The sequence below is a fragment of the Asparagus officinalis genome, chromosome 4 (assembly GCF_001876935.1).
Source record: "Asparagus officinalis chromosome 4, Aspof.V1, whole genome shotgun sequence".
Taxonomy (NCBI): Eukaryota; Viridiplantae; Streptophyta; class Magnoliopsida; order Asparagales; family Asparagaceae; genus Asparagus; species Asparagus officinalis.
The window spans coordinates 130,378,020-130,396,466 of record NC_033797.1 but is presented as its reverse complement, the minus strand read 5'-3'; the positions used below and the strand labels follow the sequence as shown (position 1 = coordinate 130,396,466).

The window sequence follows — 18,447 nt, the reverse complement described above, 5'->3', positions numbered from 1 at the left end:
CCTTGTGTGAACCCAGAGGCGTCACACATATACTCACATGAGAATATACCCTGTATGCATTAGTATATGTTGATGACATCTTGCTTACAAGAAGCTGAAATGCGACCCTCACTCATCTCATTCAAAGTCTTGAACGTGAATTTTCTTTGAAAGATCTTTGTCCTCTTCACCACTTCTTAGGGGTTGAGGTTATTCAACAACCATGAGGAATAATTCTCTCTCAAAAGAATTATATTGTGCATCTTCTCACTTGCACAAATTTGGAAGGAATGAAGCCTATTCAAACACCTTTATCGACTAGCACCAAGCTCACCCATACTGTTCCCTTATTCAACGATCTGTCCTTATATCTTCCAGTGGTTAGTGCTTTGCAATATGCTACCCTCACTCGTCCCGATTTAGCATTTGCAGTAAATAAGTTACATCAATTTATGAGCATGTCGACTATCAATCATTGGCAAGCAGTTCAGCGCAACTTACGGTATCTAATGCATACAATATCTCATGGATTATTTATCTCTAAGTCAACCTCTCTTCTTCTTCATGAATTCTCCAACGCAAGTTGGGCGGGTTGCCCTGTTGATCAAAAGTCCTCTGGCGGTTATGCAATTTTCTTGGGCAATAATCTTATTTCATACTCAGCTCACAAGCAACGTATTGTTGCTCGATCCTCGACCGAATCTGAATATGATGCGTTTGCTAATGCAGCTACAGAGCTAATTGGGCTTTGTTTGTTGATTAATATGCTGCAAGTTCCTCTTCAATCTCCTCTAATTCTATGGTGTGATAATTTAGGTGCTATCTATGTTACTGACAACCCAATATTTCACACTCACACTAAACATATCGAGGTGGATTTTCACTTTATTAGAGATCAAGTGGCAAAGGGGTGGTTAAACTTACATTTTGTATCAATGTATGATCAACTTGCAGATATTATGACGAGGCCTCTAACGACTAAATGTTTTGCTGCTATTCGTGACAAGCATCGTGTTCATTGCTGTGAACCCTCAGGCTTGAAGGGGCATGATAGAGTTTGTTGTAAACAAACTCTTGTTATGTATGCTCAGTTCTGCATTACTGTATTTTATTGATAAATCTATTTGGTTATGCATGATTACCCATAACAAGATTTGTGATGATAACATTAAATATCTTATGTAACTTCTCATGCATATCTCCTGTAACTACTCATCTATATCTCATGTAACCTACAACTCTATATATATCAATGCTCACTCACGATTGAGGTGAGTTAGCCTTCTACAGAATTCTATTCTTAGCTTCTTTAACCAATAACAGGATTAGGATCAAGACTCGGCTAGGATCAGAGGACTAGTCGAGCCAATAACATTACCTGGACTTTATAAATCATAAAAAGACCCTCGAAACTTGTTAATGTCGTTTATGAGAATTTCTGATAATTCAATGGCATTTAGTACAACTTTGAAAGTTCTATGTTTCTTTTTATGATTTATTAAGTTGAAATTTAACCTTGCACAAGTATTTCCTTGAAATCAGAAGAATATGAACATGTATATGTTCTCTTTGTTTAGCTTCCACAGGTTGAAATCAGCAACGTCGTGTTCAAGTAAATAAGAGGAACATCAAAGAGTGAGGTCGCAGTGAAGAAACCGCGAGAAATTTGGTGAAGAATAGATTTTGGAAGCGCAGGGGAACTGTTTGGAAGCTGTGCGGTCGACCGCGGCGTAAGGCCGGTCGACCGCGGCGTAAGGCCGGTCGACCGGGAACGTGTACAGACTCTGGGAGGAGTCTGGATTTGGCGCGGTCGACCTCCACGGTCGATCGTCAGACCCTGTAAGTGATTTTAGGCTCTGTCGTTGGTCGCTTCGTTGATCGCGGTCGACCGTGGCGGTCGACCGCGTAACGGGTCAGGCCCAGAATTGTTTTCCTGTTCTTGTTTGGTTTTGGTTTTTGTATAAATATCAATACACATTCTAGGGTTTCTTAAGGCAAAAGTTTGGGATATTTGGAGCACAGAAAAGAGGTATTTTCTGAGCTATTTGATTAGGGTTTATTTAGAGAGATTAAGAGCTTTGTTCATTCGAGTGATTTGTAATCTCAAGTTGTACTCTTCTTCTCTATTAGTGAAAACATCATCCCCTTCTTGCCCCGTGGACGTAGGCAATTGCCGAATCACGTTAAAATTGGTGTTTTGTTTGTGTATTGATTTTGGTTGGTTTTGGCCCTCGTTAACTGGCAATTGGTTTGGTTCCTCGACATGATTTTCAACAACAATTTGGGTTTTTTCACCAACAATTGGTATCAGAGCTCGGGCTACGCTTGGGCTATTTGTAGGAGTAGATCAATTTGGGAAGCTCGTCTAGGGTTTTAGTTGGTAAGAAATGTGGAATCTTTTAGGTAAAGCTTCTTTCTTTTCTCAGATTTGGATATATTCTTCGTTTGTTTTCCGCATTGGTTGTTGGTGTGTTGAGGATTATGACCAAGAAAGAGAGAGTTGAAGGTGGTTCTTCAGGTGTGAAGACTGTCCAAAGTTTGAGTATCCACTCGATAAAGATTAACGTGGAGAAGTTCAATGGCACTAACAATTTTGAACTTTGGCGATGCGAAGTCTTGGATGCGCTCAATGCGCAGAATTTAGAAGGTACGTTAGAGTTGGATGGGAAACCGGACGACATTGATGAGAAGGTTTGAAAAAAGATGAATCAGACAGCGTGTGGTGTGATTAGGTCTTGTCTCACTCAAGATCTAAAATATGATGTGATGAATGAGACTTTAGCTAAGAAGATTTGGGAGTCCTAGAGAGCCAATGTACTTGACGCAAGAGCGTCGAAAATGCATTTGAAGAGGAGGCTTTATCGCTTCCAATTGAAGAAGGGGACATCCATTAGTGATCACATGAACCACTACATGAAGCTTCTTGCAGATTTGACGAATGTAAATGTTATTGTTGAAGATGAGGACAAGGCATTACTATTGTTGAGTTCCTTACCCGATGAGGAATATGAGATGTTTGTCCTTACTCTTATTAATGGGAAGACATCTCTTTCATATAATGAGGTCACCGCTGCATTAGTGAATTACCAACTTAGGAAGAAGGACAAGGAGACTTCTATTGAGCCGGTAGCGGGGGTATTGGTTACAAGAACAAAGGGTCCAAACCGAGGTAGAAGGTCACAGTCTAGAGGGGCACATCTTGGAATTCGTAGGAATCAGTGTGCTTTTTATAAAGAAGATGGACATTGGAAAGCTGAATGCCCAAAGTTGAATGATCAAGCCGGGAAGAATAAGGGGAAAGCTATTCAGGCTTTAGAGGTGAATGTTGTAAAGGCTAGTAGCAATGATTCAGATTCAGATTTTTTGGGCTACTCATTATCTACACTGCCGTCAGTTTATGTTGCCTACTCTACAGAGTAGATGTTGGACTCGGGTGCTACATACCATATTTACCCTAAGAGGGATTGGTTCTCCAGCTTTCAAGAGTTGGAAAAAGAGATTTCGTGCTCATGAGTAATGATCATGAATGCCCTATTGGTGGTATTGGCACCGTTCAGATCAGGATGAGTGACAGAGTAATTCTGGAGTTGGTTGGAATGAGGTTTGTTCCTCAGTTGAAGAAGAACATTATTTCACTTGGAGCTTTGGAGGCTGCAGGCTATAGGGTGACCTTGGCGGATACATGTTTAAAGGTTATATTTAGGTCCATGATTATGATGAAGGGCATCAGAAGGAGTAACTTATACTATCTGTTTGGGAGCACGGTGATTGATAGAGCTCTGACGACTTCATTGGATTTGGCTAGCTTGTGGCGTAGTTTGGTGCTGGGGTATTTGATTGGTGATGTCGTGCATAAGTTGTTAAGGAGTGCTTTGACCTGCATATGGAAGTTCTTTGAGCACATTGGGATGAGAAAGACCGTGGTGGAGTTTGGCACTTCTATCCATCGAGCGAGGGGTCTTTTAGGAGGTGTTCAGTCAAGCATTTGGGGGCCTTCCAAGGAGGCATCATTGGGAGGTAATCGTTTTGTAGTTTCTACAGTTGGTGATTGTTCTAGGCATTATTGGGTCGCGACCGGTTCTCGTTGGTGTAAAGTCCTAGAAGTCAACAACAATTGAAAGAAGTATATTGGCAGAAAGGTAACTCGTTATTCTAGCTTTGGTAGGGGTCCTTTCTTACGTTTGTGCCGAGCTCATGGCAATTTGAAACACTTCATTGATGTGGAGACTTTGGAGCGACGAGATGAGATGACAGTTTCGATGGGTCGTTCCTTTCTGGAGGAGGATAGACGTTGGTTGTCGAGCATTGGTTCTGGTTCTTGAGTTTCGACATATGTAGGCTGTCTAAAAATCACAATAGATAGTTAATTCCCCATCAAACACTGATGATGGAAGTTACAATCTGACGACTTCCAGAAGGCTACAATTTGAAGACTTTCATGTAGATCGATGAAGGTTACAATCCGACGACCTTCACAACAACTGATGAAAGCTCTAATTAACAGCCTTCACAATCAACATCGGGAGTTATAATCTGACGACTCTCACATATCAAAGAGTTAAAGCAAAGATTACAATCTTTGCAACGCTTTAGAGACTACAAATCGACGATCTCTTCAAATCAAGACGCAGAAGTCCTCCCCGCATACCATCATTAAGACACAACACCAATTCGACTGCGGACGCAGGTCAAACCTGGCTGCAAACGCACCTCACATTCAGCTCTAAACGCTGCAAACGCAGCTCAGATCCAGTTGTCAACGCAGCTCATGTTCGGCCGCAAACGCAGCCTCCGAAAGCTGCCAACGCAGCTTCCATCCGCTGCCAAACGCAGCTTCCAAATTGCTGCAAACGCAGCTCACGAGCAGCTTCCAACGCTGCCAACGCAGCTTCCAAATTGCTACGTCTGAGCTTCCAGACACTGTGTTTCAACACAGAATTCATGCCAGAATGCGGATTATGCATTTGACTCGTTCAAACACGAGCTGAAAAGTTTCAAAACCGTTTTCCACGATCTGAGGGGATCACAACTCCACTCAGGAGTGATTTAAGGGGCGGTTACATCTCATTAGCCCCACTTAGGAGCGAATTAAGGGGACGGTTATACCCTTTAATCCCCTATAAATAACTAAGAAATCAGCTTAGTTCGGGTCCTAGATTTTTGGAGGCTTCTCTTTGGCAGCAAAGAAGATATCTGGACCTGGGGCTTTTGGATCCGGCTCTGGGGTAGTAAAGAAGAGATCCTTGGCTTGTCTAACCAATTACAGTTAAGATCAATCAACTCATCAAGAGTTATAAAACTTGCTTTGCAAGTTCTCCACAGCGTCAAATCGTGAGGAGGAGATACCATTCCAGTGAATCAAGACGTGCGGATCGTCAACGGAGAGCAAATTCGACGCGAGCATTCGAAGGAAGCACTCCATCGCCACCGTGAAGAACCCATAATTAAACAAAGGGGAGAATCCAAATTAATTCTCCTCTCTTTTGTAATCAGGAAATCCAATTGTAATTGAGATTAAAGGAATACAAATTAATTTTCCTTCGTTTCTTTTACTGTAAATTTTTCCACAAACAACATATTTGGGTCATTTTATCATAGGTCCTCGACTGCTGCATTAGGAGTTATTAGATCTGGTGAAGCTGCTTCAGATTATGGTTAGCATCGAATATTTGATTACCCAGCATTTGGTCACATCGAGGATGTGAGATTTGATCCGATTGTGCGATTGGGATTCGGAGGCTCATTTGATTATCGTTTGGGAGCTTCTGATTTTGTTCTGAGCAGAAATATCACTTTTGACTCTCAGCAGGTGGAGAGTGTTGATTAGGTCATTTGGATATCGCAGCAGGTGGAGGGTGATGCTACTTCACGTTGGGTGGAACTTATTCCACATACTCCAGATCATACTGCGTCATTTGGGATTCCAGCTGAGGTGGCACAGGTTGGAGATCATTTGATTTCGGATGCAGATGATGGATTGGCTTTGGTTTCGGTTGCAGCTGGTGGACATGTTTTGGATACGGCCATTAGTTCACCTCAGATGGAGGTGTTTGATTTATATCAGTTTGGGATCGCTATCAGTTGCAGATCCGTTGGCGATATTGGGGAAGAGTTGCAGACTTTTCTATTTGTTTGAGGGCCTTTAGAGATCGTTTGGGTGAACTACGTGAAGGCTTGATTCCTTGGGCAAGAGGATACGTAGGCAGTCTTTATGATGCTGCCGATTTGGTGAGTAGATACCGACGTTTGGGTGAATTTTCGCACTCCCGTTTGGGTCTCCACTTGTTGAGGATTGAGAAGCAGCAAGTGAGGCGTTTGGCTTGGTTGGTGTCGGCTCAGTTTTGGTAGAAACTTCGCCGAGATGGAGAATTAAAGAAACCGCTTGAAATTTAGTGAAGAACGGGTTTTGGAAACACAGGGGAACTGTTTGGAAGCTGCGCGGTCGACCGCGGCGTAAGGCCGGTCGACCGCAAATGTGCATAGACTCTAGGAGGAGTTTGGATTTGGCTCGGTCGACCGCCAGACCCTGTAAGTGATTTTAGGCTCTGTCGTTGGTCTCTGTCGACCGCGTAACGGGTCAGGCCCAGAATTGTTTTCATGTTCTTATTTGGTTTTGGTGTTTGTATAAATACCAATACACTTTCTAGGGTTTCTTAAGGCAAGAGTTTGGGATATTTGGAGCACAGAAAAGAGGTATTTTCTGAGCTATTTGATTAGGGTTTATTTGGAGAGATTAAGAGTTTTGTTGGTGAGATTAGTTTGTTCCTTCGAGTGATTTGTAATCTCAAGTTGTACTATTCTTCTCTATTAGTGAAAACCCATCCCCTTCTTGCCCCGTGGACGTAGGTAATTGCCGAACCACGTTAAAATTGGTTTTTTATTTGTGCATTGATTTTGGTTGGTTTTGGCCCTCGTTGATCGGCAATTGGTTTGGTTCCTCCACACGGTTTTCAACAACAATTTGGGTTTTTTCACCAACACGCAGTTAATTTGTCATGCAGCTAGGAGTTTCCATGCAAAGATGTTTAGCTTCTCGATATCAATTTGTCGTGTTCAGGGCAAAATTGCACGGCTTCATGCTCTAATGTTGATGGGAATTTTTCAGGCATGGGATGACCATCTCCATGTAATGCAAGAAATTCAACCTCTTAGGCTCTCATAGGACTTTTAGAGACACTTAATGGTTTCATTTCAAGGAAAAATGATTTTGTTGCTTGTTAGGGATCGAGTGTTGTCATCAGTCAACCTGATCAATGTAAAATTAGTCATAGAAATGTTGGGGGCGTGAAATCTGAATGAATCAGATGATTTTTTTTATCACCTTTTCTCTTCATAAGATAAACATTGTGCTGGAAATATTCTGAGTAAGTGTAGGGCCTACTGATAGTTATAGGTGATATTGATATGGGTATAGGGAGATATAAAGTATATAATAGTATTATTATGATATATTATACTATTATATTTGATTTTTTTATCACTTTTCTCTCAATAAGATAAACTATTTCTGATAGTTGATATATATATATATATTATTATATAATAGTGAATATAATAGTATATAATATATATATATATATATGATATATTATATATATCATCATATATATATCATATATATATCAGAATATTCAAATAGTTTATCTATGAATGGGAAAAGGTTGATAAAAAAATCAGAATATATATATACTATATATGATATATTATATATTAAGATATATAATATATATTTATATATGATATATGTAGTATATAGTATATATCTATAGGTTAATATCAGAAATAGTTATCTATGAGAGAAAGGTGATTACAAAAATCAGCAATATATATATATTATATATATAATATTAGTATATATATATATATATATATATATATTATCTTGTTAATAGTATATATATAGTATTCTTATATATATATATAGAGAGAGATGGAGAGAGAGAGAGAGAAAGTGGAGAAACTTGGGTTACCAAGTTTCTTGCAATCAACTTGGTAGTGAGTGCTAGATGCAAACTACATTCGACTAGTAGGTTAAGTTTAATTTTCAAAAAAAGAACCCCATTTTATATATATGCTAAGTTGATGATCATATGTTATATATATTATAGTATATTATTATATGATAAGTATATAATATATAGTATATATAAGGTATAGTCATAGTATATATATGAGATATATATTATATATAATAGTATTGGATCAATCTATCATATATATAAACTGGGGTCTTTTTTGAAAAATTAACTTAACTACTAGATGTAGGGCGTAGGATTCTAGGCCACCTCACACTCAAGTTGATTGAAGAAACTGGTACCAAGTTTCTCATTTCTCTCATATAGTGATATAATATATAATATATATATGATTGAAGAAATTGGTACCAAGTTTTTCTCATTTCTCTCATATATAATATATATATATATATATATATAGTATATTATATAGTATTATAATAGTATATTAGATAGTAAATATATAGTATATATAAGAATGAGAGTTTGATAGTAAAATCAATTGCAGAGGATCTCATTGTGCTGGAAATATTCTGAGTAAGTGTAGGGCCTACTGATAGTTATAGGTGATATTGATATGGGTATAGGGAGATATAAAGTATATAATAGTATTATTATGATATATTATAATATATAATATATTATATTTGATTTTTTATCACCTTTTCTTGCAATAAGATAAACTATTTCTGAATATCTGTTTATATGATATATATATATATATTATTATATATATATAGTGAATATATATATATAATATATATATATATATATATATATATATATAGTCATCATATATATATCATATATTACAGAAATAGTTCTATTTACATGAATGGGAAAAAGGTTGATAAAAAAAATCATGAATATATATAATATCTATATATGATATATTTATATATATATATATATATATAATATATATTTATATATGATTATATAGTATATTATATATCAAGGTAATATCAGAAATAGTTATCTTATGAAAGAGAAAAGGTGATTAAAAAATTCAGCAATATATATATATTATATATATATATATATATAGTATATATATCATATATATATATATATATTATCTTATATAGTATATATATAGTATCATATATATATATAGAGAGAAGGAGAGAGAGATGAGAGAAAGTGGATGAAACTTGGCTACCAGTTTCTTCAATCAACTTGGTAGTGAGGTGCCTAGATGCAACTACATCGTAGTAGGTTAAGTTTAATTTTCAAAAAAAGACCCCATTGTTATATATATGCTAGAGTTGATTTGATCATACTAGTATATATATATATAATTAGTATATTATTATATATATACTATATATATAGTTATATAGTATATATATATATATATATAGATATATATTATATATAATAGTATTGGATCAACTTAGGTCATAGTATATAAACTGCGGGTCTTTTTTGAAAAATTAACTTAACTACTAGATGTAGGGTTAGGATTCTAGCCACCTCACTACCAAGTTTGATTGAAGAAACTTGGTACCAGTCTTTCCATTTCTCTCATATATATATATATATATATCATATATGAATTGAAGAAACTTGGTACCAAGTTTCTCTCATTTCTCTCATATATATATATATATATATATTATATATATAAAAATTGTATATATATATAGTATTATAATATATATTAATAGTAATAAGTAATAGAATAAAGTTTGATAGCTAGAATCAATGCAGAGGATCTACATTACAAGATAAAACAAGAATGTACGAAGATTGCGTCAAAGTTTTTCAAGCCTGCTTATATAATATGATAATATGAAGATTTATGTTGACATTAGTAAATTTCATAAATTCAATCTATTGTGGGTTACGACAAATTACGATCGTTTTCCTCGAATGTGTAAATGTAGGTACTTCAGGATCTTCCAAAAGCAGGTTACCTGAGCAAGCATTTAGGACAATATAAGACTCTTTAAACGTCCAATACATGATAATATGTACTTCTCCGCTGATATGTTGGCATTCAGGTATTTTGTAGCTATGTATGTTTGTACAAAAGTATGTCGTTATTATTTTATACATGTGTGATATATGGACTGAATCTTTGTGTTTATGAAAAATATAGTGTTAAGTGAAGTCAATAAGTTCAATGCACGAGTGTGAGTTTCAAGAACAAACTCTTATAATATCGTTTCAGTGTTTGCTGACGCCTTATAATTTGCCCAAAGTTTGAAACATTCTCTTCTCACTATAGGATTATAAGGGGAAATTGTGAATGGTATGAACAGGTAATCATTTTCACACTTTTTCAAGAGACTTATCCACCTTATTATGTGCAAGAAAAGGCAATTGTGGACAACCCCTAAATGCCCCTGCCACCCCCAACCCAACCCCCACCCTCGTAATGTCCATCTGCCCCACTGCCCCCCCCCACCGCCTGACTTGCTGATGTATTGCGACATAAGACTGCCTGTGATCCTACTGTTGCAGATAGACCCCCTTAATGGAACTTTTTTTCCTCTTTCACCCTAAGAGAGAGAATTTTGTTTTTTGACTTATTGACCTCCTCAGAGTTTTTTTTTTTTTTAACTTCACTTCAGAGTGTCTATCCACAATAAGGTGATAGTACAAGGGGTCAACCAGCAATTAAACTTCAAAAAGAGGGAAAAAAAGAAAAATTAGTAACTTCTCTTTCAGATCATATTATATCTATAGAAGAAGGTAAAAAAAAAAAGCTACGAAATCAACCATTTATGTATCATTTAACCAATTAAAGCTAGAATATGAAATCATAAAGTGCATACAGAATCTTACAACAGGAACATAGAAATGAGCATAATGATCATAGGAGGCTTCACCTGAACTTCTTGAAATCTTATTCATTCTTGCAAATAGTCCTATTAAAGGAGCATTTCCAGCAAGAGTAGGCTCATTCTGTGCATAATTCGACCGCTGATCATCAAACTTGTCATTAAAATTAGGACCTCCAACGAGTGCTCCAACAATGACATTCGGATTGCTCTCATTGCGCAAATACCACTTATTATATCCTTCAAAGCAACCAACAGGAACAGATAACACTGACACTGATGGAATCGAAGCTCCTCTATGGTGAACATGAGTAGGAAAATTACTTTGGTACCCTACCAAGTAGCTCATAGAGTTTGGATTTTTACCCAATATGTAGTTAGCCTGAAAATGTTTTCAAAGTAACATATTTGCACTTGATATAGCATAGATAAGCGAATGAATTAGGGGTAGTCGCTGAGAGACCCCCTTAGTTATATCGTTGCAGATAGACCTCCTGAGTTAATATTTTTGGCTCTTTTACCCTCAGGATGTCTATTTGTCAAAAAAACAATATTAATTTTTTCTGAGGATAAAAGAGTCAAAATAATCATTTAAGGGATCTATGTGCAACAATATAACTAAGGGGCGTCTATTCACAATTAACACTGAAACAAACACAAGTTGATGTAGAACTCTACCTGAGATTGCGCAAACTTAAGGAGTTCTACAGGTTGCACTTGACCTATGAAGCAGTTTAAGGTAGAATTGCTGGTATACAGATACTCAGAATAGACAGTTAACAGAAATGCTGAAGATGAGACGCATAGCATGTTGCACCATTCTTTGAAGTATAACAAACCACCTGTTCAACAACTAATTTCTTTCTTAATTCATTTAAGTTTAAGAAAAATATTTTCTTTGTTAAGCAATAATATGAACCTGGCGACATCGCAACATTTTCCTTATCGTTCTTCTGAACACATGCGCATAAAAAAAACTCTGCTTTGGCTCTCAGTATATCTAGGGTTTGATTGTAGGCTTCATTACCATGGTATGTCAACACCTACAAGCATATTTCAATATGTCATTATAGTTTGCATAGTATTTGATGAGAACTTATTAGCATAACTATGAGCTCGTTGTACCTTTACCAAGAGAACTTCAAGACCTGCATATTTGTTTTCCCATGAAAATTGGGTAACATCGAATTCAGTCTCAACAGTAGAGGCAACTTTATCCACTACGTAATTTATGTAGTATTCTTCATTTGTTGCCTTGAAAAGCCAAGCAGCTGCCCATAATAGTTCATCCTGTCATCATAGAGATTATAAAAAGTTAGAAGGACGCATTAAGGAGAAACAAATAACAGAGATTAATAGCAAGAAAAATATGAAAAGATCGATATTTAAAAAAATGGGGATGTGATTCTAAGTTTTTGCATGTAATGCTATAAAATCATCACGAAACCAACTGAAATATTTTTTTCCCCCAATTTTGATTGAAGTAACATTGTTCAAATAACAAAATGTAAAATATTTAGACAATATGAACAAAATCTTCTCACATGAAATCCCATGGAAGGATAGAAATGTCGAGAATCACTAACAAAATCATCATATCTCCCTTGATATGTATCAGCAAAGGAGAAAAGCTGCAAGAATAACAAAAACAACAAGATAAATAAAAACTTTGTTAAGTATATTCACCAAGTTACCTATAGATTAGTATAGATTTTGTCACCTGCTTAGAATGAGAGAGTAAGATCTCAGAGTAAGCAAAATCATACTTCTTGAAAACAATGGAGGCTGCAGCCATTGCAGCAGCAGTCTCTCCAGCGATATCGGAGCCCGGGTGCTCAGAGTCAACTTTGTATGCAGTTCTTGAAGTAGTCATGTCCTCTGCTCTCTCCCAACATCGATGATCACTATATCCATCTCCAACCTTCAAGAGATCACAATTAAAATTGTCTTGAGACTAACAGAATCATAATTTGTGTAGATTTCCATAAACCGCCTTTAAATTTGGCGGTTCTTGAGATAATCCCCTAAAGTGTAAAATGTCACTTGTGTCATTTAAAACCCCCTAGGCATGTGAAGGAAAGGTGAGAGTGAGTTTTGTAATTAAAACGATAAAAAAAATGACGTGAAAAGGTTTTTTTGGGTTTTTTTCATCAGGAACATTTTAGTTAGACAAAACTTTTTTTTTTTGGCGCGGTTGGGTGTAGGGGTGGGGGAGGGGATTGCTAAGCTAAATTTTTAGAATTTAGGAGGGTCATCTCAAGAATGACCAAACTGAAGGGGGTTTTGTGAAATATACTCAATTATAACTTTTCATTCACATTGGTATTTATATCTCTGCATTTTCCTTTTGATTGTGTCAAATTCTTTATTTCATTTGATAGTTTATTAACTATACATACCTGACTCCAGAGGACATTAGCTTGAGTATGTGCTTTGATTAAGTAATCAGTTCCCCATTGAATAGCATCAAGAGCTTTCTCCAGTTGATTGCAAATATAAATCTCTCTCTCAAACTCAATCACACTCCATGAGATCATAGTCATTGCAAATGCCATCGGGAACCCAAACTTGATGTGGTCCCCTGCATCGTAGTATCCTCCAACCAAATCCACCTATTAATTTTTTGAAGGTGAAAGTATTTCAGAAGTACTCACTGGAGTCTTCATAAGTTTACAATGAAGTTCAAATATAGTGAAATCATTGAGACATGATGAGCTAGACAAATTAGTGACAAGTTAAGATATCATACTCATAATTTTCAAAACTTTCAAAAAATAGTAGGATATATTGCAGAGACAACCTTTTTACTATAGGGTTCTAGTCACTTACTACTTCCTTTCCTTTTTTTTTTTTTGGGTTAACACTTAGACCATCTGATGTCCAAATGGAGTTATCCCTTAGTTATATACACCTACTATGATTGTATAATCAAACTTTGTAGGGCGGTTAGTCAAGTAGAATTCAAAATTTAGAACTGGGATAATTTATAGGATAAATTTTTATAGTGTTAGTCAATTGGAACTAGCACTAAGATAAAATTATACAGCGTTAGTTAACTAAAATTGGATAAAAAATAAAACTGGGATAATTATAAAAATTTATCCCATTTTTGTCAAATTTCATACTCCCTTTAAAAGCACGAGTTTGGAAAATCTTTTTTAGATAAATATACCCCTTTATAGTTTGAACTACCTTATCTATAATCAAATTCTAATTTTCAATGGTCAATATTACCCTTCACTATTTTGAATATTTTATTTATATCTAAATCTATCCTAATCATAATCATATCTTATCCTAATCCTATGTGAACCATGTTTAGCTTAACAATTTAAAAAAACTAATATTAATAAAATATATAAAACATAAAAATGATATTAGTTTGTTAAGATAAAGAAATTACAAGTAGATAACATATTATAATACATGAAGTATTGCAAAAAAACCATAAAAAGTTTTAAAATTACAGAAAAGACCCTGAAAAGTTCAAAATTATAAAACTCATCCAAATGTCTCAAAACTTAAAATAAAAAACATAAAATTAAAAAATTAACATCAATTTGCAAAGAATTTAAAATTTACATTTAACACCTCAATGTCTCAAAAATTATAGAAACACCCTCAAAAGTTTAAATTACAGACAAGCACATTAAAATTTTAAAATTTTAAAACTTACAAACAACACAGATGAATTCAAGAGATTACCATGATACACCTAAAATTTTTGATATTTAAATTTAAATTTTTTAATTAACACCCTCAATATCTCAAAAATTATAGAAACACCTTCAAAAGTTCAAATTATAAAAAGCCACCCTAAAATTCTAAAATTTGTAAATAAAATAAGATGAATTCAAGATATTACCCTTAGACACCTAAAAAATTAAAATTTGCCAAAATTAACCTCAAAATTTTTAAAAAACTCCTTCAAAATTTAAAAATCGTAAAAAAAACTCTAAATTTTCAAAATTTTTAACTAGCACACATCAAATTCGTCGATTGGTAGACCGCTAAAATTATATATATATATATATATATATATATTAAAATTTCTAATTTAGGGATTTACTATCCATTTTCAGCATCTAAGAATAGTCTAAGTTGATACTGGTAAACAAAAACAATAAGAATTGATTAAAAACATCCGGTTAATGGATAAAATTTTTAAAAATATTATAGATTAAAAATTATCGGCACTATATAAATTAAAGTAATTTCATATAATTTTAGTAATAAGTTGGGGTAGCCAAAATACATTCGTAACATTAATTGATAGATGTTTAAATCCATAGAAATGATAAAACACTATAATATTATACCTTAGCATTAATTGATTTTAATTTAGAAACTTTAATCTTTGACGTTAATAATATTTATAGGGTAAAAGAATACAAGGAATTACATATGGAGAAACTATTAGAATATTTAGAGATAACTTTAAAAGAATTGAGTTATTTCCATTGCAAATGGGAAAGTGATGGAAATAAATCTAAAATTCAGAAAACGTCAATGAATCACTTGAATTGGCATTAACATAAGACATATCTATTAATGAAGCACTGAATGAGTTACATTAAAAAATAATTTAATAACTTTATCCTAATCAAAGAAAAAATCTCCATGGAAGACATAAGAAAAATTAGTAAGTATTCATAAATTCCATACTGTGTTCTTCAAATTAAATATTAATATTATAATCTAAGAGAAATTGGTAATGAATAATGCAGGTATTTAGTTTAGATCTTTATGGAAAATGACAGGGATAGAGCAAAGGTAATATTATTGAAATAACAGAAATTCTTATTGGATGCACATCAGAAGAATTCATTTTAGAGGAAAATAAAGAGATAGCTTCTAATTTATTTAAGTAATAAATTAGGAACACAAAGAATTTTATATATATGAAATTAATATTTATTCTCATTGAAATAGAAAAAAATCAAAGTCTATATTTTGAGCAGTTTGTGTTGAACATCATAAGTACATTTGACTTCTTTGTAAAGTTAAATGAGATGATAAAAAATTAATGAGCCTAGGAAAGATAATAGCATAAAAAATACAAAATTAGCCTGATGTCACAATTGATGTAGATGATGAAGACAATACTCTAGAATTGTCCGAGAAATGATAAATGATAAACCTGAAGAAGGATTGATCTTAACTCAATAAAAAATAAAATAGAACAAATAAAAACAATATTTTATGAATATTTTATAGAATAGTTTAATTATTTTGAGTGAAATTAGGAATCTTTAGAAGGGAGTTTCATGAATTTTTTTTAGTACTTTTATATTCTTATGTGGATGTTTTTATCATATAAAAGTATACTAGAGTTAGCATTAATCTTTAATTTATAATTTTTTATGAAGTCTATCAATGATTAGGAATAAACTTCATATTCTCTTTTGCATCGTTTTAACATACTTTAAATCAACCATTTAGCTATATTGGTTTTAAATATTCACCTTCCTTGTATAACACTATTTTAATATTTTTTACTTTGCAATGCTATACTTTCTCAAATAAAGCTTAGTTTTATATCGGTCAAAAATAATATGAAAATTCAAATTATTTTTAAATTATATTTGTTTTTTGTCAATTCAAATATCAACATGAAAATTTAAATTGGGTGTATCTCATTTAAACAAACATAAAAAAATAATCGGGATGTAAGAGTTTAAAGAAAAAAATTAGCACAAACTGCCAAAAATACTTAATCATGGTATTAAATCACGTGCATTGCGCGTGTGTAAAAACTAGTATATAGAAAAGAGAGAGTTCTAGTCTCTCAAATTGTTCTAAGTTTCAAACTAGAATTAGTTGGTAAAAAACTAGAACTTTCTTATTTACTTTTTTATTTTTTATATTTCATTTTCCATCATCTTCAAACCACACCATATGATTAGATCACATCTCTTCTTACCCTTCTATTTAATGTTTTTTATTTTCTATTAAATATTAGAAGTAAATTAATTAATTTAAATTTAAAAATTATAGAATTCATGTTTTATTAAAAATTAATTAAAAATGAGAGATGAAGGAATGATTTCTAGCGGATTGAAAAAGAAAGGGAAAAAAAAGGAAAATATTTGTTTTTTAATTTGTATTACAATAATAAGTCCAAATTATCACAAAAGCTACAAATTAATATTATAATAATATCTTATAGTTTTTCAATATTTCTTTGACATTAATTAAAGTAAATAATTATTTTTAATAATAGTAAGTTTTAAAATATATAAATGGTAATCTTATCATCAAATGCATGAATTATATACTTATTGATTACTGAAAATTATCCTTGATTACTCTAACAATTGTCCCACTAAAATATCCCATTTTAAAAAATTACTCCTAATTATCCCACTAAAATATTCTACTTCAAAAAAATTACCTCATATTAAAAATTATTCCACTTCTATTAAAAATATTCCAGTTGACTAACATCCCCCTAGGGGGGTCAGTTAAGTGGAATTATAAAATAAAATTGGGTTAATTTATAGGATAAATTTACATGGTGTTAGTTAATTAGAACTTTTATGGGGATAAAGTTTTAAAATGTTATTCAATTAGAACTGGTACAAAAAATAGAACTGAGATAATTGTAAAAAAAATTATCTCACTTTTCATTCATCTTACATAGAAAAAAAGTTAGTTCTAGTTTCTGCATTTATCCCACTTTTCAAAGTAGAACTCAACTAGAATAATTGTTTTCTCTTGTATATTACAAAGCTATGCATATTTACAATTGTTAAATGCATGCTTGTTTTTTACTGCTATTCTTCTATTTGAATCTGGACAACACACGATACATATGACTTAACTATTGAAATAGTTATATAATATATGTGGTTTTAATGTGATTGTATAGTATTGTGCTTTCTTAATTTTTTTTTCCACTTAATAATGCACTTCTTACATCCTCATACTACATCCTTAAGACTTGAAGTGTCATTTATTTTTCATTTTTGTTAATAAGAAATAGATAAATTAAGGTATCGTATCATAAAAATATATATTCTATAACTTTTTTTATTCTACCAATTTATCTCATGTTATTTTATCTAGTTTATCCTGCCTCAAAAATTTATCATTCATTATCCTACTAAAATATTCTACTTCAATAATTATCCTAATTAGACATGAAAAGTTCTAATTGACCATCACTCCTAAAAGAATTTCTCTCAGAACACTAAAATATCAAGGGATTACTCTGCAACTCATTGATATGTGATACCCACATGGCATATAACATCCACATGACATATAACATGGAGATATAACAACTGTAGAAAGAATGTATCTCTACAAAATCCTCAAGAAGTTTGGCACATCTTGAGAAGACCCCAAAATTTTGATATCAATTTACCCTCAAAAACTTTTGCATATTTTAGAATCTATTTTCGGATAAACCCCTATAATATTTCTGGGGCTATCTCAAACAATTTTTCTATTGACATTTCCAAATTACTTGGGGGTTTTCTGAAATTGTGAAATTTACTTTAACCAGAGTTGTTGCGCCAATAAACAGTGTGGTTAGAAGGCAGATATCCTGACCTCTGAGCCTCAAAGAAGAGCAAACTTTTGCCAAGAGCATCACAATAGTTGAATTCCTGTGCACTGGCAATGACTGGCTTCAACATTTGAGAGTAGACAAGAACCAT

At 33.3% G+C, this 18,447-nt stretch overlaps 2 protein-coding genes across 2 annotated transcripts; one reads left to right on the top strand and one right to left on the bottom strand.

Moving 5' to 3' along the window:
* On the top strand, positions 270 to 1,094 carry LOC109839299 (uncharacterized mitochondrial protein AtMg00810-like). The gene has a single exon (XM_020407729.1). The coding sequence runs from the start codon at positions 270 to 272 to the stop codon at positions 1,092 to 1,094; it is 825 nt and encodes a 274-aa protein (XP_020263318.1).
* Positions 10,672 to 18,447, bottom strand: LOC109839298 (endoglucanase 13-like). Its single transcript, XM_020407728.1, has 10 exons — positions 18,341 to 18,447; positions 13,438 to 13,498; positions 13,183 to 13,395; positions 12,504 to 12,704; positions 12,328 to 12,414; positions 11,909 to 12,073; positions 11,703 to 11,826; positions 11,462 to 11,625; positions 10,778 to 11,165; positions 10,672 to 10,682 (listed from the first exon to the last, which is right to left on the bottom strand). Exons 1-10 carry the CDS (start codon positions 18,445 to 18,447, stop codon positions 10,672 to 10,674), a joined length of 1,521 nt encoding a protein of 506 aa, XP_020263317.1.